This window comes from Artibeus jamaicensis, unplaced genomic scaffold (assembly GCF_021234435.1).
Source record: "Artibeus jamaicensis isolate MK-2021 breed Jamaican fruit bat unplaced genomic scaffold, CSHL_Jam_final contig_851, whole genome shotgun sequence".
Taxonomy (NCBI): domain Eukaryota; kingdom Metazoa; phylum Chordata; class Mammalia; order Chiroptera; family Phyllostomidae; genus Artibeus; species Artibeus jamaicensis.
In genome coordinates this window covers 9,907,943-9,932,048 of record NW_026521986.1, presented here as the reverse complement: position 1 = coordinate 9,932,048, position 24,106 = coordinate 9,907,943, and the positions used below count along the sequence as shown (strand labels likewise).

The 24,106-nt window shown below is 51.0% G+C and overlaps 1 protein-coding gene across 3 annotated transcripts in view; it reads right to left on the bottom strand.

Annotated features, from left to right (window-relative positions):
• Positions 1-18,235: 18,235 nt before the first annotated feature.
• PLEKHD1 (pleckstrin homology and coiled-coil domain containing D1) overlaps positions 18,236-24,106 on the bottom strand; it is a 31,039-nt gene continuing 25,168 nt past the window's right edge. For 2 of the 3 annotated variants that reach the window (XM_037127117.2, XM_037127126.2), the window contains exon 13: positions 18,236-24,099. In XM_037127117.2, the coding sequence (XP_036983012.1) occupies positions 23,930-24,099 (170 nt within the window). In that variant the 3' untranslated portion in view covers positions 18,236-23,929. The remainder of the gene's footprint in view (positions 24,100-24,106) is intronic. The other variant, XR_005079853.2, reaches the window with a different exon arrangement.

Here is a 24,106-nt window from a genome sequence, read left to right as displayed (position 1 = left end):
GTCAGGGCTGGGACAGAGGGTGTGGTCAGTAGCAGATGTTAGGATATGGAAAGGGAGGGCAGTGTCTTTCCAAGGAACACTGGTAATCTTGTCTGCAGTGTGATTCATCAAGCATTGTCATGTCCCACCTGAGCAAGAAACATGGTCTAAAGTGCTTTTTAAATTAGGTGCCACTTTGAAGTGCTCATGCCTTTCTCCCTCTACATTAGTATGGTATCGATGGCACGCTTTTGTGTCAGGTGCTTGCACAACTCACAGGGCTGCCTGAAAGATGGCCTGCATTGACTGTATTTGAGTGTGCACAGGCATGCGCACACATGCACACACTTCCACCGACCCCAGCACCAGCATTCTTGCGGAGGGAGGGAACCTATAGGCACCTTGTTCTTCCAGGGAAGGGTAAGCTCTGGAAAACACTGAGCTGTCCCTTGGCCACGGTCCATTGATCCCACCTCCCTGCAGCCCCAAGACCAGTCCAGGCTCTGGCCTGCATGCTCTGGCATGACGTCCGTATTTCCGAGTCCCATTGTTGAGCCACGTGGGTGACTAAGGATCTTCATGCTGCCCCTACGTTTCTCCTTCCTCCTACTTAGTGTGAGAGGCTGACTGGGAAGTGGAATTTCTAAACCAAATTGTTGATATTTTGAACACAGTGTGACAGAATGCCGATATCAATAAAATTCTGAAAATCCAGTCCATGGAGTTCCCATACCTTCGAGGCGAAGCATTTGGCAAAGGAGCGAGTGTCTTGACTTACTCAAGCCATTGCCTACTGTTTCACACGCTCTCTTGTCTTCTGTAAAATGAGGACGATAAATTCTACTTGGTAGGGAGACCTTAAATGAGCTAACCTTGGAAAGCAGCACAGTCCCTGGCAGATAGCACTCAATTTGTGGGCAGCACCCTCCTGAACTTGGGGGGGTGGTGAGGGAAGGAATGGGGTAGGTTGGACGCCAGCCAGGAGTTGCTGGCGGACACCAGGCTTGGATGGCAGCCCTTCGTGGTTGTCTGTATCCCTGGCTGTGTATCGGTCCCCCAGCCCTTCTGAAGGAAGGGGCTCTGCAGTGATGGGCCCCCGGTCTGTGGCTGGCGGGGAAAGAAGGGAGTGCCTTGTTTACCAAGTGTTTGGCAATAAAACTGACATTTGATGATAAGGTTTGAAATGTTAAGACTTCCTTAAATGGTGCCTAAAGTGACAGGATGTTTTAGAATTCACACATCTTTCATGGGGGAAAGAAGGTGTGTTTCTGTCCTTGTGAGACCCAAATTCTATGGAAGCATCTTTAACACAATCAAGTAGGAGAGCTATGGGAGAACCACTGTTCTGGGGGCTCTGGTGCGGCAGGATGGAGCCCCTGGCAGGGAATCTGGGATGAGCAGCCACCTCTGCTGTGGCCACATGGGGATGAGGGAGGGGGCCAGGACAAGCCCAGTGTGGGAGAGGGCTAACACGCTCACTGCAGGAGGTGATACTGGAGCAGAAAGAGCTGGTATGCAGTAGCATCACTTCATCCTCAACAAATGACTTCCTCTGAGAAGGCTCAGAAAATGCCCAGCCTCCTTTCCTGCCCCCCTGGCCCTACAGACAGCTGCCTGGAGATTAGCTGCAGGACTTGGTTTATAGAAAGCCGTTCCCCAACCCCGGACATGTGTCAAAGCACAGAGGTGCTGATAGGCTGACAGGTTCATGCTAGCTCTCACTGTGCATCGGAAGTGAGGACACAGCATGGAGCGAGCTTCTGGGAGCTCTCCTGCTTTGTCACCTTTCTGTTGCCCTTGGATGCCCTACAGGGAGGCCCCAGGGAGCCCTAGAGGCCTCCTGAGCCCTCAGCAAAACCATAGAGTAGGCAGACTGCCCCTCGGGAACATGTGCTTGTTTGAAGAGAACCTGCAGGGTGAGCAAAACACACAACCAAAGGGAATAATTTGCTAATGCTGGGATGCAGGGCTAATGATAGCTAATGTGTACTAAGCATTTACACCGTGCAGAGGGCTGACATAAGTGAGGACTGAATCCTCACTAGATCTCTGTGAGGTAGGTACATTATTATTCCTATTTTACAGATGAGAAAATTGAAGCACCAAGTTTAAGTGGCTTCTCCAAGGCCACACACCTAGTGTTGGGCCAAACTGGACTTGGACTCAAGTTAGTCCGGCTGTACAGCAAATGCTTGTAACTAGTACGCTTGGCTTGGCCAAAAGCTCTGGCCTCACATTTCATAGTTCGCCTCCATTGCCATAGGCAGGTTGAGAATTCTGCCTGAGCTCCCACTTTCAGCAGCTGCTGTTGGCGAAAGGGCACCAGATGTTAGACCGCTGTTTGGTAACCTTGGTACTTGAGTTCTGGCTAAGAGTGCAGTCACTTGTCTGGTTTTGCTGCTTTTCTGGGCCTGGAGCTGAAACACAACAAAGGCCTAGATATCATCATTCCAGGTTAATGCTTAAGGAAGTGGTCCTGCAATGTCCCACTTGGGAGTCACACGAGGCCACTGTTTGGCCCTTCGTTCCTCCTCTAAGTGGATCTACCATATGGCTAGTGACATACAGGGGGAGGACGGGTCAGGGGAGAGTCCAAGCTGCATGACCAGCAATATGAAAGGTCAGGGGGTCTAAACCACATGGCCAGTGAGTGATATGCTAGGGGAGGAGAGGTAACCCTGGGAGCAGGTCCTTGTTTTCCCAGTTTTGTCCATTGGTAGGCACCCGGGGCTCTCTGCTGTGGTGACCCTCGGTGCCTGGCCCAGCGTCCTGGCTATGTGGCTGTCTAACTGCCCACCACACAGCCACTAAAAGAAGTGAAAACAAATGACAGGGAGGGAGGGAAGGGAGCTTCCCTGGGAAGAGAAAGGGGCGATTCAGGAGTGGTTATTAAAATAAGTAAAATCATGTTCAATGAAGGAGACAGTGCCTTGAGTGCCTAGAAATAAAGGAGGGGAATAAACAGAGAGGGGCAGAGAGAGATTAGGGAATACTAGGATGAAGCCATAGGCAGAAAACTTCAGGCAGGGTCTGTACCTTGTGAGTACAAACGAGCATGGCTGAAGGGCGCAACACCCCAGCAGAGGAGTTAGAGGCTCCTCTCCTCAGATGCCCAAGGCAGCAGGAGCAAGGTCCGGGGAGGAGAAAAGGGAGCAGGTGCCTCAGAGACTGGCAGTTGCTCTTTAGGTCCTGACGCAAAGTGCGTTCACCATCTGTAGGTGTCAGGTCTACACAGAGAACGGTAGGCAAGCTAACTCCAAGGGGCATTCTAAAAGTCACCAACACTCGTAGCATAAAAGAATGTACAAGTAACAAAAACACAGTTTCTTGTGCTTGTGATTAAACCAGTTACCAAATCCATGGAATCCATTAGAAGGTGGTTTTGAGATACCTCTTCTCTCTGTGGGCACCAAAATTGATCTAGGTCCTACCTCAGGTAGCGGAAGACACACAAAGCTCAAGGGAAAGGCAGTCTGCTTCGTAACCTTAAGGGAGCAATTAGTAGCAGGTACATCACTTGGCAGGTGACTTAAAATATGTATACAGAGTTCTGGACTTTTTAATGATTTAGGTTATATTAATCAGGCAAGAGAAAAATCTATTACTGATTTTTTTAATGTTCTTATTGTCTAATCCTGATGTAAGATGCCAGATTGACCTGCAACTTTCAATTAGGCTGAACGATATGTAATTGTTGATTTTCAACTGTTCTTTGACCTACAAAGCAGCAGGCAACAGGGTGACTGGTGCCCTAAATGGGCTGTCTGAAGCCCTTGCAGGAACTGAAGGGAGGAGACAGAGGCCCAGATGGCCGGAGCGTCCAGGTGTTATGTGGGAAGAAGAGACATCCCTGTAAGGGGTGTCTGCAAGGATCTGGTACAGGCAGGTCAAGGGCAGCCTGCTGGCATGCACAGGCAAAGGGCAGCTTTTCTGCCTGCATGAAGCATAAATTTATGCTAGTGCATCTAAATGGGAGCTCACTTGGTCCTCCCCCACAGACTGGGCTGCATGGCAGTTCATTCCCGTAGAATCTGCAACCTTTTCTGCAGAGGCAGTGGCCTCCTGTCTGACGCGCACTCCCAGGAGTCACTGGAAGCAAGTTGATTGGCAGGCTGCTGCCTGTCTGGAATACCAAACAGCGAACAGCAGCCCCCTACCCAGCAGGCACCAGCTCCGCTCTCTGAGAGCCCTTTCTCTCCCTCCATTGTGGCTTTTCTACAAACCCACTTGTTTCAAGGTGGCAGAAATAAGCCCACAATCCAACAGTATGTTTCTAAAACCGTCTCCATGACAATGCAGGGCCGCAGGCTGCCAGCTCAGAGGCAGCCAGTGAATGGTCCTGGGGGCAGGCAACGTAGAGACAAGCACAGGGTGGCGGGGGATGCCAAAACTGCCACGGCAGGGAGGCAGTCCAGGGGTGAACGTGTCCCCACTTCTGGGGAAGCACCGAGTACGCGTCTACAGATGCTCACCAATGATAATTCATAAACCCTGACTTCAGCACGGAAGCCAGAGCACAGAGCAGCTTGGGCTTCCTTTCTTCTTAGATCTTTTGCATCAGAACAATAAGTGGTGAATCACACATCCCTGGAAAGGAAAAACCCGGTTTTTAATGGGCTGCCAGTGCTTTGTGATGGACAGTTTCTTTACAAATCTCAAGTGCTGTCCAGATGGCAGGTCTCACAGATGTCGCCTCCCCCCACCTGCTCATATCACTCTCAGCCACAGCTGGCGTCACTGTAGCCAGAGCCAGGATCTCTGCTTTCCCTCCCTAATATTGAATGACAACATTACCTCGGGGCAGAATGCCAGGCACAGCAGAAATGGCTGCTCAAGACCCAGCACCCACAGAGAAGCTTCTTGGGAGACAGCTTATTGCTGGGGGTGTGTGAGGGTCACCAAGAAAAACAATAAACTGAGAAAGACAAAGGAGCAAGGTGGACACAAAGGTGAAGACTGGAGCCAAGCCAGACGGCACCAATTTTTCTTCCCAGCTCTGCCCTTTGGTTGGGCCTCTTTGTGACTCAACCAGAAGCAGGACGCACAGACCTGCGGGCAGCCTCTAGTGGGAGCCAGGGGCTCCTTCCCCTGCCTTCCTCAAACAGTCCCGTCCCCAGCCTTCACCCTGCCTGTTTAAACAGAGTCCTCTTCAATGGTTTGGGGGTTCAATTATTTGGTTTCAAAACAGGGGATACTAAAGGCCCTCAACCGCAATGGAATTAGAAAGACATAGTCACGTCAGGGTACCAAGCAAACCCAAACTCAAGGAGCCCCAAGCTACCCATGCCCATTCTCCTGGGATTTTCAAACACCGCCAGGGCTCCCTCATCTCTTTCCCTTTACTCTCCTGACAGCGTCAGTGCTGAGCACTGCTCTGACATCGACGCCAGCTCTCGCTGCAGGGTGGAGCAGTGGATGTCTCCTTTGGGCGGCTTCCCGTGGACACTGACTCTCCACGCAAAGAGGGTGAGTTGACAAGGGGTGCCACAGGCGTGTCAGTTTGGGCTCCAGGGTACCCAGTTCATGGCTGCGGCCGGCCACTCTATGTCACAGAGGGTTACTCTTGTCTGCTAAACGACAGGACCAGTTACAAAACCTGTAGCTCTAGTGCAAAGTGAAAATGCTTGGCATCTCGTCCAAATATTTTTAACAACTTCAAGACAACTACAGTAAACCAAGCACAGGACCCTTCTGAGCCAGGGCCCCTCCTACATTGCCCCCCTGCATGCCCCCCTACAAAGCTGGCTGTGCCAAATCATAGTACTTGGTAGAAGAGGCTGTAGCCAAATATCGGGAGATAAAACTTCTGGAGTTTTGAACTTGGAGAGTAATTGGGACTTTTACAGTGGCAACGCCTGACTCATATTAGACAAAAGAAATTCAGACACCTGTTCTGTTGTTTTATCTCACTCTTGTTCAGATCATGCCCTGCATATGAGCACAAGGGTTGGGGAGGGTTTCTCTACAACCACCAGACATGGGTGGTTTCAAAACAGGGGATCCAAAAGGCTCTCACCCCCAACAGAATTAAGAAGGGCACGCCCACGTCAGAGGCATTGAAATCAGATCATTTGCCATCAGTCGGGGCATCAAGCGAATTTCAGCTCTAGGAGCCTTGAGCCACTCATTCCCGTTCTCCCAGGATTCTCAGAGAGGACCAAAGTGGCTGAAACCAGAGACTCAGACAGGCCTGGCCTTGGGAGCACCTGGGGAAAATTAAATAATCCCTGTGCTTCAGTTTCCTCCTCCGTAAAGTGGGATGATAAGGATACCTACCTCACAGGCCGTTGTGAGGACTAAATAAACCACACAGAGGGAGGGAATAGCCCAGTGCCTGGACCTAACATGTGCTCAATAAACAGCTTTGATTGCTCATCTCATTTTTTTAAAGGTTTGGTTCATGTTTATTATGAAACAATTACCACAATAGGTGCAGCTAACATGTATCTTCTTGCAGAGATACAATAAAAAGAAAAGAAGAAAAAGAGGAAAAAATGTTTTTCTTGTGATGAGAACTCTTAGAATCTCCTCTTCTCACTTTCCCATACGTCGTGCAGCAGTGTTAGCTGGAGCCACCGGGTTGTGCAGAACATCCCCAGGACTCACCCACCTTGTAACCGGAAGTAAGATCCTTGTGACCACATGCCTTTGATTCCTCCTCCCCCTCCCTCCACACGTCTGGTCATGACAAATCTGGTCTGAGTTTTGTTTTGTTTTTTATATTCCTCATCCAGGCGAGACCATATAGTATTTGTCTCAGTCTGTCTGGCTTATTACACCTAGCATAATGCTTGCAAGGTCCACCCATATCGTCGCAAATAGTACAACTTCCTTCCCTTTTATGGCTGACAATACTCCACTGTGAATAGATGTACTGCAACTCCTTCATCGATTCAGCCATCAGTGGTTGCTCAGGTTGCTTCCACGTCTCAGCCACTGAGAATACTGCTGCCGTAAACATGGGGGGGGCAGGCATATTTTCAAGTTGGCGTTTTTGTTTCCTGCAGATAGTCCCAGAAGTGGAATTGCTAGACCATATGGGAGTGGGCAAAGTCGGCCTACAGCTATTCATACGGAAAAAGACACGCAGGCTATGATTATCATCATTGAAGAACAAACTCTGTGTTTCACATACTCACAACTATAAACCTGCGCTTGCCCAGCCCTGTGCGGCAGTTCCGCTTCTGGCCTCCTGAGGAGCCTTCATGCCGTTTTCCATAGTGACAGCACCGATTTTCATTCCCACCACTGGGGCATCTCCACATGCTGGCCAGCACCCATCTCTTTCTTTTTGATGATGGCCTTCTAAAAGGCGTGAGGTGATATCTCATTGTGGTTTAAACTTGCATTTTCATAATGACTAGTGAGTGATGTTCAGCATCTTTTCATGTTGGCCTTTCCTATATCTTCTTTGGAGAAATGTCAATTCAGGTCCATTGCCCATTTTTTAAGGTGGGTTATTTTGTTTTATTTGCTATTGAGTTGTAGGCTTCTTTATACCTTTTGGACATCTTGGCCCTCATCAGATACATGGTTTGCAAATATTTTTCCCCATTGTGAAGGTCTCTCACTTTGTCCATGGCTTCTTTTGCTGTGCATGATGGGGTCTGGGCAGGCAGTGGGCAGATGAGGCCGTGCAGCCAGACTAGGCTCCTAGCCTGTGCGGGAAGTGGCTGAGGCCTGGACACTGAGGCTGGCAAGGTGGCAACCTGGCTTGGTGGCATTTTAGTGGCTCGATTGCTCACTGAGGCGGTACTGGGCACCTGTGCTCCATGGTCCGTGGGGCTTCCCAGCCTGTGGCCCTCACAACATCCCTGTGGAGAGTAGGACCTGAACCCATGTTCAGAGCGTGCGCAGGAGGGTCATGACCCGGAGAAATAATACAACCCCTCAGCACAGCTGGCTGGCAGACACCACGTGCTTATCCGAAGGGTAACACCACCTCTCAGAGCATGCGCAATAGAGCGACATACGCCACAGGTGTCTATTGAGGTCACACCAAACAACATGTGACTATCACAAGTGACCTAAACATGTGCCTATCAAGACTGAGGAAAATAACCTGTGCTTATCCAAATTAAGAAAAATATGTTTATAAGAAATTGTGCAAAATCAACATGACTGCAATCAAAAGAAGCGTAACAGCAGAGGACTTGAGACCATGGATGACGCATGGGAGAGCAGGCCACTTTGACACGTCCCGCACATTCAGTGTCCCGCACATTTGCATCTGGGGAGAAAGAGCTCCGCTGCGGCCCCGCCCCTCTGACTCTGCGCAGCCGGGTTGCCTCCGCAACCGGACCTGAACTGGACTCTTGGGACTCAGGTTCATTATCCCCCAGTTTTCTTGTGTGATGTTATTACTGATTGTTTCCGAGTGATTGTTATTGATATTAGGTTAGCATTATGGTTATTAGGTTAGTGTGGATTTGGACTGAATCTGCATGAATAAAAGCTGAGTGAACAGCATGGTCACCTGTGTTGGCTCATTGTTACTCCTGGGTGCCAGCGTCACCGGTGGGACTGGTGATTGTACAGACGCTCGCGGGTCTTAAGACTTGGGCCCAGCGCCGAGCAGGGCCCAAAGGCTGGCTTATAGGAAAGGCTATGTCACAGAACTTACACTCCCAACAATCATGATACACCCCGGGTGGCCTCTTAATCTCGTTTTCAAGTAGGTGGTTGGGGAAATTGAGCTCTGCTGAAACTAAGGTAACCAACCAAGAGCTGAACTATTTCTCTTAACGGCACTCTCATAGAGAAAGTGCTGGAAGGGATGCAGAGAGCCTGGCTGGAGGTCTCCCTGTTCAACCCAAGTCACAGACTCCGACAGTCCATTAGGGTGGGATCCCTCACCCTTAACAGAGCTTCAGGGGGACCTGAGCCCCCAGTGCTAAATAAAGGCAGTTCTCTTCCTATTTCTCAGACACAATTAAGTCAAAACATAAAGCAGACAATTCTAGATTTTTCTTAAGACCTTGGTGCATGCTTCTGGATAGCTAGCTATACTAGAATATAGTGTAAAATGGCGACCACTTCAAACTAACATATACGGAGTATTTTAAAGTTTAAGATCACAAAGATTCATGACTTCCACATGCTCTGTTACCTGAACAAGTAAGATTAACGTGAACTTTGGAACAGTCATCTTGCATCATTAGCCAATGTGACCCCATGAGGAGTGAGCAGAGGGGATTAGTGGCCCCAGAGGGTGCCCTATTTGATGGCTTATTTGAGGGTAGCTGCCCTTCACACCCTCCTCCCCGTACTCCACTGGGGGAATCAGCGCGGCCCATTAGAAGCCGTGCCCAGGACACCCAGCCCTTTATATCCCTCCACAGATGGGTGGGGTTCTGGCTCAAAGACCAGGGCCAGTTAAACCACCACAATCTACTTGTCACAGAAGAGGATGTGCCTGAGACAAATGTGGGGATTGAATGCCCTGCTCTGAGGTGGTGGCCTCTTTCTTCTCAGAAGCACCAGCCTCGCTCTGCTTAGGCTAAAGGATGTAGCCCCCTTGTGCCGCAGCAAACTCAACCCGTGCACACCTGCTTATACCCCGGGCTGAGGGTCCCTGGGCCCACTGAACCCTCAGGAGAGCAGATGAGGTTTCTGAGCCTCCTGAACTGTGGCATCACAATGAGGCATGTGTGGGGGGTGGTTTTGGGTGTGGATGGTGCTGTACGTTGGGTCCCTGAAGCCAAGGCTGATGAGCGGGAGACAGTCTGCTTTTCTCAACCTTCGGGCCTCAACGGGAGCTGCCGTCTGCACAAAGAACCCTGAAGCAGGGGCTGGCGAGAGAGAAGGAAGCACTAATAAAAAGCAGCAGCCTCTAACTGCTGCCAAGGCCAGTGCTCTTGGGAAGTGTCTTCAAGGAAAGGCTGGCCTGGGGCCAGATCCCTAGTTTTCAGAGTTGGCTGCCAAGGCCTCGGTCCACTGGACGGTGTGAGTTCCCTCTGCACAGTGACCAGAGAAAATCACCAGACTGCCCATCCCAGATTTGTAAACAGACTTCTATAGCTGTATATAAATTTAAAAATTCAAAACAAATTAAAAGGAGCTTGCACACACTTTCTAGTTAAATTTGATGTATGAGTTCTCCCCTATCTCTCCTCCCAACCCACCATTTACCAAGGAATGCTATCTTTGCCCAGGTGTTCAAGGCAAAAATAATCTAGTGGGGTGACTCCTGCTACACCCCGCAGACTTCATCAGAGCACTACCTGGTCTCTCACTGGGTGGAGCCCCCAACAACAGGGGTCTTACGGCTCGGTCTGGCGTGAGGCCGTGCCTTGGCCGCAGCCAATGAGCCCCCTTGGGGAGCACTTCTTGAGGAGCCTGGCCTAGCAGACTGGATGTGGAAGAAAGCCCTGAGTGTGTTTGGAGGAAGGGAAAGAAGAATGGAAATTGTTCTCCAGTTTTTGCTTGGGATTAAGCAGGTGGAAGTGTTTAAGATCCCTTTAGGCAAGAACCAAGGCAGTTTGCAAGCGTGTGGTACTACCACTGACTTCTCCAACATTTACTGCGTGTCTGTGACACTCCATGTCCTAAGACAAGAGGGCAAGTGAGATTGTGGTCCCTGCCTCAAGGCGCCCTCAGTCTGGTGGGGGTTGGAAACCAGCCAGCACGTCTCGATAGGGCCCTGTGATGTGTGCTCCAGGGGTGCAGGCTTGCAGGCAGTGCTGGTCCTGGGAGGGTCCGGGACAGCTTCCTAGGGAAGACGGTGTCTATGTTGAGGGGAGGGAAATGAGCAGAAGGCTGGGAGGAGGCTTATTTTTTCCCCTGCATTATAGTCCACAGGCAGGCGGGAGGTCCAGGCTCAGTGGATGGTCCCACAGCACAAGGCTGTCCAGAGTCCGGCTTCACTCTAGCTTACCCTGCCTTCTTCTAGGGCGTATTCCTTATTTGCATGACCAAAGCTAACCCACCAGCACCATTTCTACATTCCAGGAGAAAAGAGGACAGGAAAGGCCAACAATACATCCCTTTTGCTGCCATCTCATTGGCCAGAATTTAGTCAGATGGCCACTTCTGGTTGCCAGCAAGACTGGAGAATATAGCCTCTGGCCAAGTAGCCATGTGTCAAGCTGAAACTAAGAGGGGAGAATGGACACTGGTGGACAATTAGAAGTCTCTGTCACAGCAAGGAGAGAATGGTCTCAGCAGGAGTGTCCAAACTTTCGATGTCTCTGGGCCACACTGGAAGAAGAAGAGTTGTCTTGGGCCACACATTAATACATTGTGACATGTAATCACAAAAAAACCTCATAATGTTTTAAGTAAGTTTATGATTTTGTGTTGGGCCACATTCATAGCCACCCTGAGCCGCATGCGGCCTTTGGGTTACAGGTTAGACACCCCTGGAGGGCAAAGACCAAAGACAGTACAATGGACTTGGGGAGAGGTATGCTACGCACTGTATGTATTAAGTACCTTATCTACATTATTTCCTTTAAACCTCATACTCCTAGAAATAAGGTGTTACTATTTTCATCTTACAAAAGAGAAAGTGGAGGTCAGAGAGGTTAGGTGATTTTTCTAAGGTCACACAGCTGTGATGGTGAAGCCACGGTATTAACTAAGTCCACTCAGCTCCTCACCTGCTGGTCTCTCCACGAGGCTATACTTCCTCTCTGTAAAGCCACCTAGAAGGTGGGCAAGGCTACAGGAGAGACTCCAGGAGTCACTAGCAGAATGGAGCCAACAGTGGGGCACCACAAGGAGTAAATAAAGATTTGGGGGCAGGGAGGGGATTGATGATATTTGGCAGATGAACCCAAAAAGCAACATCTGATAAAGCCAACCATGTTTGAGTCCAGGAGAATCAAAGTTCAGATTTTGCTTTGAGACCAAATTACTTTTTGTAGTTGAACACTAGACTCTCAAGATGCTCAGACGGGAGGATGATCTTGGTCCCCAACTGATCCACAGGATGGTTTGAAAGGTCATCCACAGACGGCTAGTCCAGGCCCCACCGAAGGAAGGAGCCCCCCCACAGCATGCCTCATGGTTGCTCATCATTGCCACCTTGAACACTTTCGGGGCTGGGGTGCTCACCACGTCCATCTGGTGTCTCTGTCAGAAAACTCTGGGTACCCTGGTCCCCTTCTCAATGGTCCAGCTAAGGAAGAGGTGGGGTCCACACAGATGTAGAGGTCGGGTGAGGCCTGCTCTCTGCTGGTGTGTTTAATTCATCCAACCACTGACTGAAGAATTCAAGGAGACCAGCGTTCCATCCGTGCGAGGCTAAGGTTGTGTGAGCCTCTGCACAGAGAATTTCTCTTCACTGTGCTTGGCCCAGGGCCTTGTCAGATGGAGAGCTTGGGCTGCCTCCGACTTCGGACAGCTTTTCTGACCTCCATGAACGTGACGTACGTTCATCAACCCTTTCATCCCATAGCCTCACAACCACGACCTTGAGGAAAAACCACTCTGAAATTTGCAGTCGATTGGGTCCATGAATAATTCAGCACGGCTCGCAACTCAGGGGAAGTATTCGGTTTCTCATGCTTTTTATCCTACTGATGACAGCAGATAGCTTGTCTCGGGGATGCATGTGCTCAGATTTGAATGGAGAAGAGGAAAGAGGGAGGGAAGGAAAGATAAAAGGAAGGAGGACAGGGAGGGAGGGGGAGGAGGGGGGCAGGAAAGTTAGATATAGAATAATTTCAAGCAGTCTTAGGTACTCCTGGGACTTTTTACTCCCGCTGGGTAACAGGCTCTGGGGGAACAGCTGTGGGCAGGGTGCAGGAGCTGCCTGGGCCCACGGGCCACGCGGACAGTGCAGGAGACTCAACAATGGGGTGGAGTTCAGGAAGGAACCCGGAGTCAGGGCACAGAGCTCCTCAAAGCTCCCCACAGAATGTTCAGAGCTGCAGGACCACTGCCCCCTCCCCTCCCCATCAGGGCTTGACATTGTCCCAGACTAGAGACAGAGACTAGGCAGAGACTAGGCAGAGACTAGGCAGAGACTTGGCTCCAAAGGCTGAATTCCATTCCGTTCCACCTTTTGTGGCGGTGGGACCACGGGCAGGTCACATGTGCGTGGTGTGAGGAGGGTGGGGACAGGGTAACAGTATTTGATCAGAGACCCTGTGTCCTCTAACCCTATCCTATCACAGGAAACAAAACAAAAAAACCCTCTTTATTTCTGAAGCTTATTTGTCCCAGTGGACTGAGCTGCCCTTTGTAAGAAACTCTTTCATGCAGGCTGAGGCCTCATTTAAGGAGCTTGGTTTTCTTCTCTTGAATCCCCAAAACTCCTTAAGGAAAAGTGAGTCCCAGGAGAAACGTGTTAAGCAGAAGTGAGTGAGAATTCCTGTCCAAGATGCAGGCAGAGCAGGCCCAGTCCACAGCATCACGCTCCCTCTGGAGGGCAGTCCTGGTGTGGAGGGGACCGGAGACCGGAGGAGGCCGCCTGCCCCACTGTGGGCCCCCAGCCATCATCGCTCCTGGCCTCGCCCTACCCCTTAGTGCCAGGCGGGGTGGGATTTCAAGCTTCTCTCAAAGCCACCCCTCTCTGACACCTATTTTCTCATCTTTAAAATGGAAACTATAAAAGCACCAGCCTCTGCTTCTCCATGAGGTGACTGGTGGATGGGGAAGGGTAAGCTGAGGCAACGGAGGTGAAAGTGTGCCATCAAAAGCCAGAAGCCTGCCCGCACTGCTGGGGCCGTTGGGTCATTTCAGGAAGCCCTCACTGGACTGCAGATGGACAGTGAGCATAATGTCCTGGCTGCAGCAGGCCCCCTGGAGGGGCGCACAGTGTGTGAAGTACAGCCCCTGCCTACAAGCTGATAAATGCCTGTGGGGAGCAAAGCACACTCCGGCGACACCCTGAACACCACCATGTGGTGGCCGACAATCTGGAACAGGCTTGCGGCTGCAGATCCATGGCTGTGTGTGCCCAGCCTGCTTGTTCCCGAAGAGTCCCGCGGCCTCCTCCAGCCAGGCACCGGCACCCCCCACACCCCGTGGAGGTGCCACAGCACCCAGCCTGGCTCCACGGTTCCAAAAACCTTTTCAGAAACCGAACCGCCCGGGGAGAGGTTCACATCAGTCAGCCCCCAGCGCAGATGCCAGTGCGTGGTTGCGTCACAACAGAAATGCATGCTCACAGCACAAAGCACACACCCTTCCGAGATGGCATAAATCCACTCGAGGGACACTGGGAGGAGCTAGAAAGTTCCCTTGTAAAAAGAATGCAAGCGGAGGGAACTGGTCAGCCTCCCGGGGCATCACCAACTGCCTCCCCTGCCCCTCTCATCTGGGCTCTTGCTCTCCAGGGGTCTCGGGAGCCCTGAGTCCTCGTTTGCATGGGAATGGTCACTCTCCCATGCTGTGCCTCTCCTTTTTCTGTCCTCCATGAACCGTTCTGCCAAGGAAACAGGCAATTTAGATGGCAGTTCACCTGGTGGTGTTCCCACGAGGGTCACTGGTCTCCTTAATAAGATTTACTGTGACCCAAACTCCAAGAACTGCCCCACCCCCATTCCCAGGCTTCCAGCCCCGGGGAGCAGCTCTTCCTGTGAGGGGCCAAGCTGTGGTCACCGTCCCAAGGACCAGCTGCATCCTTCAGGACAGACTTCATCCTCCCAAACCTAGGGACTGACAGCAAATGATCTCTTAGGCCCTGACTGTCAACATTTTAAAACTCATAGCCCACCCGCAAAGATTCCCTGAAGCTTCACCATGATTTATCTGTGGTTTGATGACAAAAATGCTGGATTCTTCTTCTTATTTTCAATTTAAATTATATTAGAATATTGGATGTATTCTCAAACTCCGCTCTACCCGGTCCACCTGCTGACACCCTACCGCCTCCCAGAAATAGGCTCCCTTCCACTCCCGCTTCGCCAGGCTTCGCGTTTGAGAGTCACTGCTGCAGACGGCCCTGCTCACTCGAGCCCTGCACAGTGAGTCCATTCTGCAAGCACTTGGAGGGCCAGGCTTTGTGCGAACATTGCCTGTCTTTTTGTGGATGCAGGGGGGTGGAAAGAGGCACAAAATTTAATAGTGATGGAATTTTTTTTCTTACTTTGTTCTTGAATTCTGAGGGTGGATTGGGGTGAGGGCTGGTGCCTCACTGAATATAGGAAGATCAGTTCAGCTTATAGATGGGAAGATGAGGACCCTCTGCAGGAAGCTCAGGGATTGCTGGGGAAGGGTGTGCGGCGCCCCCTGGCGGGCCACCGAGGGCCTCCAAGGGAGAGGTAAGGAAGGCCAGGACCTGGTGGCTGCTCCTGAGCTCCACCTCTGCAGTCTACACGGAGAGGCCAGACTCCTCCCAGGAAGGACCCTTTGCAAGTTTTCCCTCACAGGACAGATGAGAGCCTGGGATCTCAAACTAATGGTGTGCCTTTTCTGTGGCGTTGGGAGGACTGGTGGAGCATTTCTGGAAGTTTCCTCACTATTATCCTGTGAAGCCCCAAGGTTTTGTCTCTGCTCAACCCGGATGTGATGGCAGAGCTGGTGCCAGCCCTCCCTGCGATCTCAGGGAGGGACACCCAAACTCAGCCCTATGCCTGTCTACGCAGAGTCAGATGGCCCCAAACAGCTGGGCTTTGCTGTTCTTCAGCCCTTAGCAAGAAAGGACTTGTCTCATCTACAAGCAAATATCGTTCAAGTCCTGAGTGGTGTGGCTCAGTGGATTGAGTGCCAGCCTGCGAACCAAAGGGTCAACGTTCAATTCCCAGTCAGGGCACAGGCCTGGGTTGTGGGTCAGACCCCTGGCTGGGGGCATGCAAGAGGCAACCGATCAATGTTTCTCTTGCACATCAATATTTCTCTTCCTTTCTTTCTCCCCCCTTTTCCCCTCCCTAAAAATAAATAAATAAAATCTTTAGAAAATAAACCATGGAAAACATTCTAGCTTCACTCTTTTCCTTAACATCCCATCAGGCTGTTGCCACCACAGCCTTGCTCACCCGGCCGTCAGGAAGCTGCTGGAGACAAGGAAAGATGTTGTTCTGCTGCTGCTGCAGCAAGGAGCTGAGACACTGCTCACCCCATTGCTCCTCCACATTGCTCGTCCCAGTCCCGGTGGATTGCACGCCCATGCTCACGCTCCTCTGCATCCACCCTCTGCACACATTCTTCCCAGTAGTGGAGGATTGCCTGGGCAATTCCAGATCCACATCCTCCCCACCCACAACAGTGACTCAGCCAAGCAGTGGGCATAGGACCTTAGTTGCAGGACCAATTTATTCCCGGAAGGAGTACAGGGAACCTCAAGAAAGGAGCTCTCTCATTCCTCCTGGGCGCCAAGCCGGGGCTGCCCATGGCCATGACCTCTCTAGATGTTTGCAGGGGGAGAGAGCAAGGTCAACACAAAGATAAAGCAGCAAAGACAAGCAGAAAGAGAGCCAAGGTCCCAGTGGCAGTGCCCCCAGGTTCAGGCCCTCGGGTCCTGGTTCCTGTGACTAATGACACTTTTGATTCAGAGTCCTTCCCAGCCTGGTAAGCCTTGTGTTCTGTCACCACAACTACAAATGTCCTGATTGGTCCTCTACCTTTCCATCTGAATTCTTCTCAGCCACTGCCCGCCCCCCTCTTTGGTGGAAGAAACCCCTCCCCCACTCTGCGATGTAATGTGCATAGCCCTAACTTGGGGGGGGGGACGCCTCTGGTTCCCAATCTCTCTTCCCTCTAGTAACTAACTGTGAGAGGAGCAAGAGGAGACAGTATGGCTCAAAAGGCCCGGAGCTCCAGAATATGTCACAGGATTCAGGGACTGACAGAAATGGGCCATGCGAAGAAAGGTGGAGGGACAGAAAGGAGCCAACCCAAAACACTGGCCTGAGGAGGGAGACAAAGCTGCGTGCTGCTGCGCCTGGCACATGGGCTCCTCCTGGCACTGCCAGCCGCTGCTTACTGAGGCTGCATTCCGTTGTCACACAGGGTGGGAGGGCAGCCACAGCCCCCAGCTTCCTGCCCTTCCCTGAGGACTTCCCATAACGACCAGCCTCAGCCCTTGGAGGCTTCATCCTGAACAAGCTGTACTGTGCGTGTGTGTGAATGTGTGTGTCTGTCTGTGGCAGAAGAGGGAAAGGCTTTTAAACAGGTGGCTTAGAAATGACAGATCAGATGCAGTGAGTGTAAGCAAGGCCACCAGGGACTCAGGGAGGGTCCCTGGGGTCCCTCCTAGTGCAGAAGCTGTCACCATGCAGCATTTTCTAAAGGTTTACGATCCTCAACGGGTTTCTCGGGACCCTCTGGACTACCAGTGAGGCAGGATGGGTTGCATTTACTTCTGGGTGCGCATGTACAACTGGGGAATCCTGTGTATTCACCCGAGTCGCACAGCTTGTGACTGGCGAAAACCGAACTCCTTCCCGGGACTTCCGACCACCTCTGCGCCCATGTGCGTGGCTCTGCTCTGCTTCCCGGAGGCTGGGGCCCTGCATTCCCATCCAGCACACACACCCAGAGCAAGCACACTGTTCCACTAGCCCCCAGAGAGGTAGTGTGGCGGAATCGCCTGTGCTAAGTGGTGCCGCCACACAAACACTCCTTAAAAATCTCTTCTGCCCAAAATGTCTCAGGTAGAGATTCATGATTTAGGATAAACACCACAGATTCCATTTACTGCTAAAACCTGGATACCTATGTGGTTAATATTCTGTCATATACATCTTCCCAGTCAGCGATGTGCTTGATATTCAGGACAGCATCCCCAGAAACAGTGACATGAGGGTACGTTGGTGTTTTCCATGTCTTTTCTTTAGGGAGGCTCTGGGCTGCTGGGACTCCCTGCCACCTTCAGACTGATGCAGCTCATCAGCATCAATACCTACCTTTTCTCCTGAGCACTCAGCCAGACTACATTTCCCAGAATCCTCGGGAGTGGAATGTGGCCATGTGACTGAGTTTCAGCCAATTAAATGAGAGCAGAGGTGCTCCAGGCCACTTCCAGGCACAAAGAGGAGAAAGAAATTCTTCTGGGTGGCTCAAGACCATGACCCCAGGGCAACCTTGGAATCATAGGCTGGGACAGAAAACTGGCTGTCACATAGGTCCCTGAATGACATGTACAGGCCTCTCTCCACAGCCAACCTGCACAGACAACCGGGGCTCTGACTCTTCATTCACTCTCACACCCACAGCAACGGAACAGTGCTGGCACCTACCACATAATCCAACTCACGACACCCCTGAGTATAAGGCACACTGTTATTTTATGCAACAGGAGGAAATTAAAAATGCTGCCAATTAAAACTACAACACCATGCTTTCACTCAGCATTTTCATTTTGCAGTCATGGAAGGAGCTTTTATTTACACTTGGTTAGTCACAGATTTTCACCATAAATCACTCACGTGCCTAACAAGATGGGAAACAGAAGCGAAACACCTGGGGAAGAGAGTGGCCAACAGCCTGCAGAACAACGTGCCCGAGTTTCTTCGTGACCCCTGTGACGCCTACCTCACCGGCGACTCTCCGTCTGTGAGGAAGACACAGCGCAGTGGACTGGCCAGCTCTCCAGGGGAGGAGTGCTCTGGAAACTGCCAGTCGCCAAGCAGCCGAGTCTACCCCTTAAAAGCCCACACTAGAAGAGATCTCGGGGCCTGTAACACAGAGGGGCTCAACAGATTTGTGGAAGGGAGAGAAATTATTTAAAACAGTCACAAAATAATTTACATATTAACGTATAATTATGTGCATATGCTAGAAAGAACATTGGCCTTGAACTCAAATACCTGAACCCCCATGTAGAAGCCGTGTGACAGTGAGCAAATCCCTTAACCTCTATGGGTTTCATTTGTCTATACATCAAAGACAGAGCTATTGTGAGAACAAAAAAGATAAACTGAAAGCATTGGTATACAAGACTAAATAAATGATGTCTGAGGTGGCGACTTTTGTTTCATACCTTAAGGGAGAGAACAACGGGGAGATTAACACGGTAATGCAGTGTCACATCGCCATCCCCTTTCTCCAGCCGCTAGATTTTGCTGGCCCAGCTCAGAGCACGCTGCCCTCTGCTGGAGGAAGGCAGAAGGACCACCAAAGCGTCCCTTAACACTTGGCCGTCCTGGGGAACAACCTGCAACAGGGGAACCGTGGGACTCAGCTCCTCCTTGGCTGTGATTTGTATGCTGAGACGGCCCCCGCACCACTAGCTAATAGTTTGTCAGAAAAAAAATTTCAATATGTTTTTCTTTTGAAAAGTGATAGGATATTTTTTAGCCTTAAAAAAAGGAAGGAAATTCCAACACATGCTACAACATGGGTCAACCTCAAGGACACTCTGTTAAGTGAAATAAGCCAAGACAAAAAGACAAATACTGAGAATCTCACTTTGATGAGGTATCCGAAGTAGTCAAATTCGGAGAAACAGAGAGCAGAATGGAGGGGGCCAGGGGTTGGGGGGAGCGGGGAACAGGGAGTAGTTTAATGTATATAGAATTTCAGTTTTGTGAAATAAAGAGTTCAGGAAATTAGTTGTACAATGACATGACTATGCCTTACATTATTAAACTGTGCACCTAAATGGTTAAAATGCTAACTTTTATATCATGTACATTTTACTGTAATGAAAAACATCAGTAAGTGACAAGGATAAGCACACTGTAGGGCTTGACTTCACGACGCAGTCATGATGAACACGTGTTGAAGGAGGACGGAAGGACTGACGCTGGCAGATGCTCCGACACCAGTGAGAATATGCGCAGGGACACCTTTCCCCTCCCAGGAAAGCCTTCCATCCTGGGGACCAGCCTGGAAGCAGTGCCTGGTCACAGTTGCCTTGTGGTGATAAGCCAGTTCTCTTTCCTATTCTCAAAACTAAATTTTTTTCTTTTCATGTCATCTGACCACAGCACAGCGTCACAGCCGGGCTGAGCCAGACGGTTCTCCAGGGAGCCTTGTTTTCGCGCAGCGCCGGCTGTGGCAGCCAGTTTCTGTTGATTCCAGAGCTGCAAGGTCCCAGGTCACAGACCTTCAGGACTGTAAGGGCTCTGAGCGGCCCGGTGAGATTTCAGAGATTTATCTTCCACTTAATAAAATATATAAATATGTAAGACATTTTAAACAATGACTTTGCAGAAGCCACAGAGCCAGGAAGTGGCAAAGCCTTTCACCATCAGAGCCCCCAACCCCCATCCCTCTGCTCCCACTTTCTGCCTCGGCAGCAAGCAGAGTGTGGGGCAAGTTACTCCCCTCAGCGTCTAGTGGACGAGGTCACTGCTCTGCAAGGGCAAAGCTTCCCCTTGTGGTTGGTGACCCTTGAGGTCGATCAGCCATAGGATGAGAGGGCAGCTGAGTCTGTTCACAGCAGGACTCTCAGCCCTGAGGCAGGTGTCAGACTCTCCAGGGGAAGCAAGGCAGAGTGCCAAGACCTCATGAGCCCCAAAGGCAGCGCCAGCTGGCTCTGCAGCTGCCCGGATATCTCCCGGAGGCAGCTCTGAGGTCCAGCGGGGAAAACCCTGTCTCCCTGCAACTTCCTCACCTGATTGTCTTGTTTCACCCAGAGGTAAATCCAGAGGGACACAGAACGCCAGACCATACTAAAACAATTGCAGGTAGAATTCACCACAAGGGGATTTAGTTCACTGACCCACAACCCTGAAGATTTCTGGGCTTGGAGTCCCCTAAAAACCTCTAACTCAGCAGGATGAAGAGGGGGGATCATTTCTGGGTCACAGGAATTGGTTGCCATGAGTGGAAGCCCAAGTTTAGGGAAAGGAAGGGAAAGGAGGGGGAGGAAAGGGGGAAGAAGATGTACAAAGAGCTAGGACCTGAATTGGGAATGTTACATCGCACCCATCCACACCTGCTTGGAAGTTTGAACAACCAGTTTCTCCCAGCTGCTTTGGACCTCTGGGAGTGGATCTGTTTCCGTGTGTCAAGAACAAAATGGCATCTTCTCCCAAAGCCTTGCAAAAGCCATTCCTTTGCCCTCAATCACCAGGGGTGGAGCGAGGTAAGAGAAGTCAGCAGCTCCCCCTATCCACCCCGCTCCTGTGAAAGCTGCAGGGTTTCTCAGTCTGGGGAGCCCTTAGAGAGACCCCGCAGTGGCACAGGACACTCAGCAGCTTCATCCTGGCTCATGACAGAAGCATAGGTTCCCTGGTGGTCTTCCTCTGAGGGCTCCAGATCAGCTCTCTCATCTGGTGGGTTTAAATAACTACCTTCTTAGTTAAACCAAATCTGACACACCGAGACATGAGCGAGTCCCTGTTTCACCGTCACCTTTTGTTAGGGCCTCCACATTTCACGTGGATGGTGCCTGAGCACCCACAGGCTGCCCAGGTCATGTGGAGCTGGCCGGGGTAGGATGGGTGGTGGGTGAGAATTACATCCTCCAGAAACAAGCACAGGGAGTGGATCCTTCTGGGGCAGAACCCAGGGTTTTACAGATCTCAGGCTTCATCCATTAATGTATCATTGGGGAAAAGCAGGTAACCACAGAACTATCATCCAAACTGGGACACTCATGACAGCAAATGAACCGCACAAACCAGGACAGTCCTGGATGAGGACAGATCTGTTTGATCAGAAAATAAACCAAATGGGAGAAGCCAGTTATTATTATGTCTTGCTCTCCCTTATCTGACTATGAAACCAAAGAATACACCTGTCCTCATCAGGGCAGGTAAAACTGTCAGGTTTTGGTGGGGATACCAAAACTAGAAGGCCATAAAATGAGGTTTGAAACTTTGCCTCCCTGAGGCTATTCTCACTGGCAAGGTTTGCTCTGTCCCTTTGTTCAAGCTCAGATCAGAAGAAAACCCAACTGACAGCCCTTGCTAAATGAGAACATCCAGGACCTCAAGGCAAGAACACAGATTTTTCAGTTAATTATTAACAAGCCAGTCCCGAGAGGTGCACCTGTAGGAAGTACTTCTTTAGGGGTAGAGAAACTTTCCTGAATGTTCAAGAACAAGCAAGCAATTCTGTAATTCTACATTTGACCTGCAGGGGGCAACATCTCCTCAGCAATAACCAACAGCCGGCAATATTGCAGGAAACATTTAATTGGCCAAGGAATAAAGGTTTTGTTTAAAACAAACAAACAAACAAACAAAAAAAACCCAGATCAATATATTTCCAGTAAGCAATTTCCACCTTTACATATTCTCACATAGGAATATTGTTCTTTTTCTATTTACAGTAATAGGTACAGAGTGAGTTTTTTAACAAATAAATACTTGTGAATTGACCGGTTTGTTGAAGATAACCCAGATTGGCCTGAGGCATGGTAAGTACGGGGTGAAACAGGAGGAAAGACACTAGGGATTGGTGAACGTGCACGGAAAAACACTTTGCTTTCTGGCTAATAGCTAGCCCAGAAAAAAGAAATGCATTTGAAAATGTCCAAAAGATCTTTCTCCAAAAGCAAACCAGTATTAATCTACTGCTTTAAAAACAAAGATGCAAAGAATAAAACTGTAACCTTGGCTTTATAAACCTTCCCCCACATTTCAAAGTCCATCCTACATACACACTGCATAAGTTATTTCCGGGACGATGCGGGTTTCTACAGGTGTGAAGGTTTGAAATTTAGATTCCAATTTAGAGGCACTGATTCTGAAGCACCTCCACCTCCATCTCCACCTAGACACGGAAGAGATTGGCTGAAGCCATCAAAGTCCACCCACCACGGAGGAGGGGCTGCTGAGATTAGTTTCACCAGGCAGCTCTGAGCACAGAGCAGGGGCTGCTCCTCCTCCCACAGAATGGTCCCACACAAGTCCCCAGGGACCTGTGCCTCTGCAGGGACTGACCCTGCAGACATCTGTCCATCTCAGACTGAGCTCCTCACTCAGTTTTCCAAGCAGCAGATGCAGCACTTTTCATGCCACCAGTGTCCCAGAGCACCCTGATCCCAGATAGAGTCCCTTTCTGGAGAGACCCACAGAAAGGGAGGCTTTGGAGGGCGGGCCTAGAGGGAGAGGGGCTGGGTGAGGGACACACCCCACAGCCTTAGGTGTTTCAGCTTCACCCCTGCTGACACGGGGCCCAGCAATGGCTACTGGCCATTTCGCAGGCCCAGGCCCCCATCTTCCAGGATTCATGGTCACACTGCTTCACCAGGTAGAGCCTCTGCAGGGAGAGGAGGGAGCAGGGCGACCAAAGCAGGGGCAGCTGGGAGGGAGTCATCTGGGACACCATGGACCAACAGGGCCACCGTAGCCAGAGGGAGCAGCCTCCCTGTCCAACCAAGAGAAGATACTGCAGGAGCCAGGGCCACCTCTATCAGATGCCACCTCTATCAGAACCCTCTGGGGGAGCTCTCAGTGTCGCTGCCACCCAGCTCCCAGCCAGGGGCCAGGGCCCTAGGCACCTATGCAGGTGGGATGCAGGGGGTGGGGGGCATTACATCACCCTCATAGGGTGCTGAGGCTGTAGGTGGATGAGCTCGCCTGCAGAGGGGAGCGAGCAGGTGATCCCACAGCCAGGGCCCAACCTCAGGAAAGGCAATACTGTGGCGGTGTGGTATGCCACAAACCCAGATGTGGCCAAAGTAAGGGACCTCAACTAAGGGATGTCTATAGGTCGCTGAAGCAGAGAGCATTGGAAAGGCCCTCAGGGGAGGTGAGTGTCAAGGTGAAGAGGAGAGGCCTGCACACACCATGATGGGCAGGGTGGCAGAGTCACAGAGAGGTAGAGCGAGCGTGACAGAGAGCTGTGGGGCCTGCCCACCACACTCCCCACCCCCCAAAAAAGTCTCTACATGCAACCAGGCCTCTTCCTGGCCTCATTGTGACAACCACAGCCAGGCAGCACCTGGCTGGGCCCTGCATGGGCCTGGTACAGACCCAAGGGTAGAGTCTGGGGTGGGGGTGGTGAGGGAGGCAGCGTCCCTGTCCTTTGAGGGTGAGGCTGTCCCCAGGTGCAGCCGTGGCCCAGAGGAGAGCTGAGAGAAGCCTGGCGGAGTCGGCCCCCCAATGCTGCCCCATCCCAGTCCCCACCCAGGAAAAACCTAGAAGTTGGGGAGGAAAGCCCTTCACTTCCCACCCTTGGGGAGCGCCGAGGGTGGTCCAGGCTGAGTCACCATGATGTGGTAGATGGATTCCCGGAAGCGCTGGTCTCGGCTCAGCCGCTTAGCCACCTCCTTCAGCTCTTCTATGTTGTTGGCTTCCAGCTGGGAGGTCATGAAGGACTGGGAGGGCTTCACTGGGGA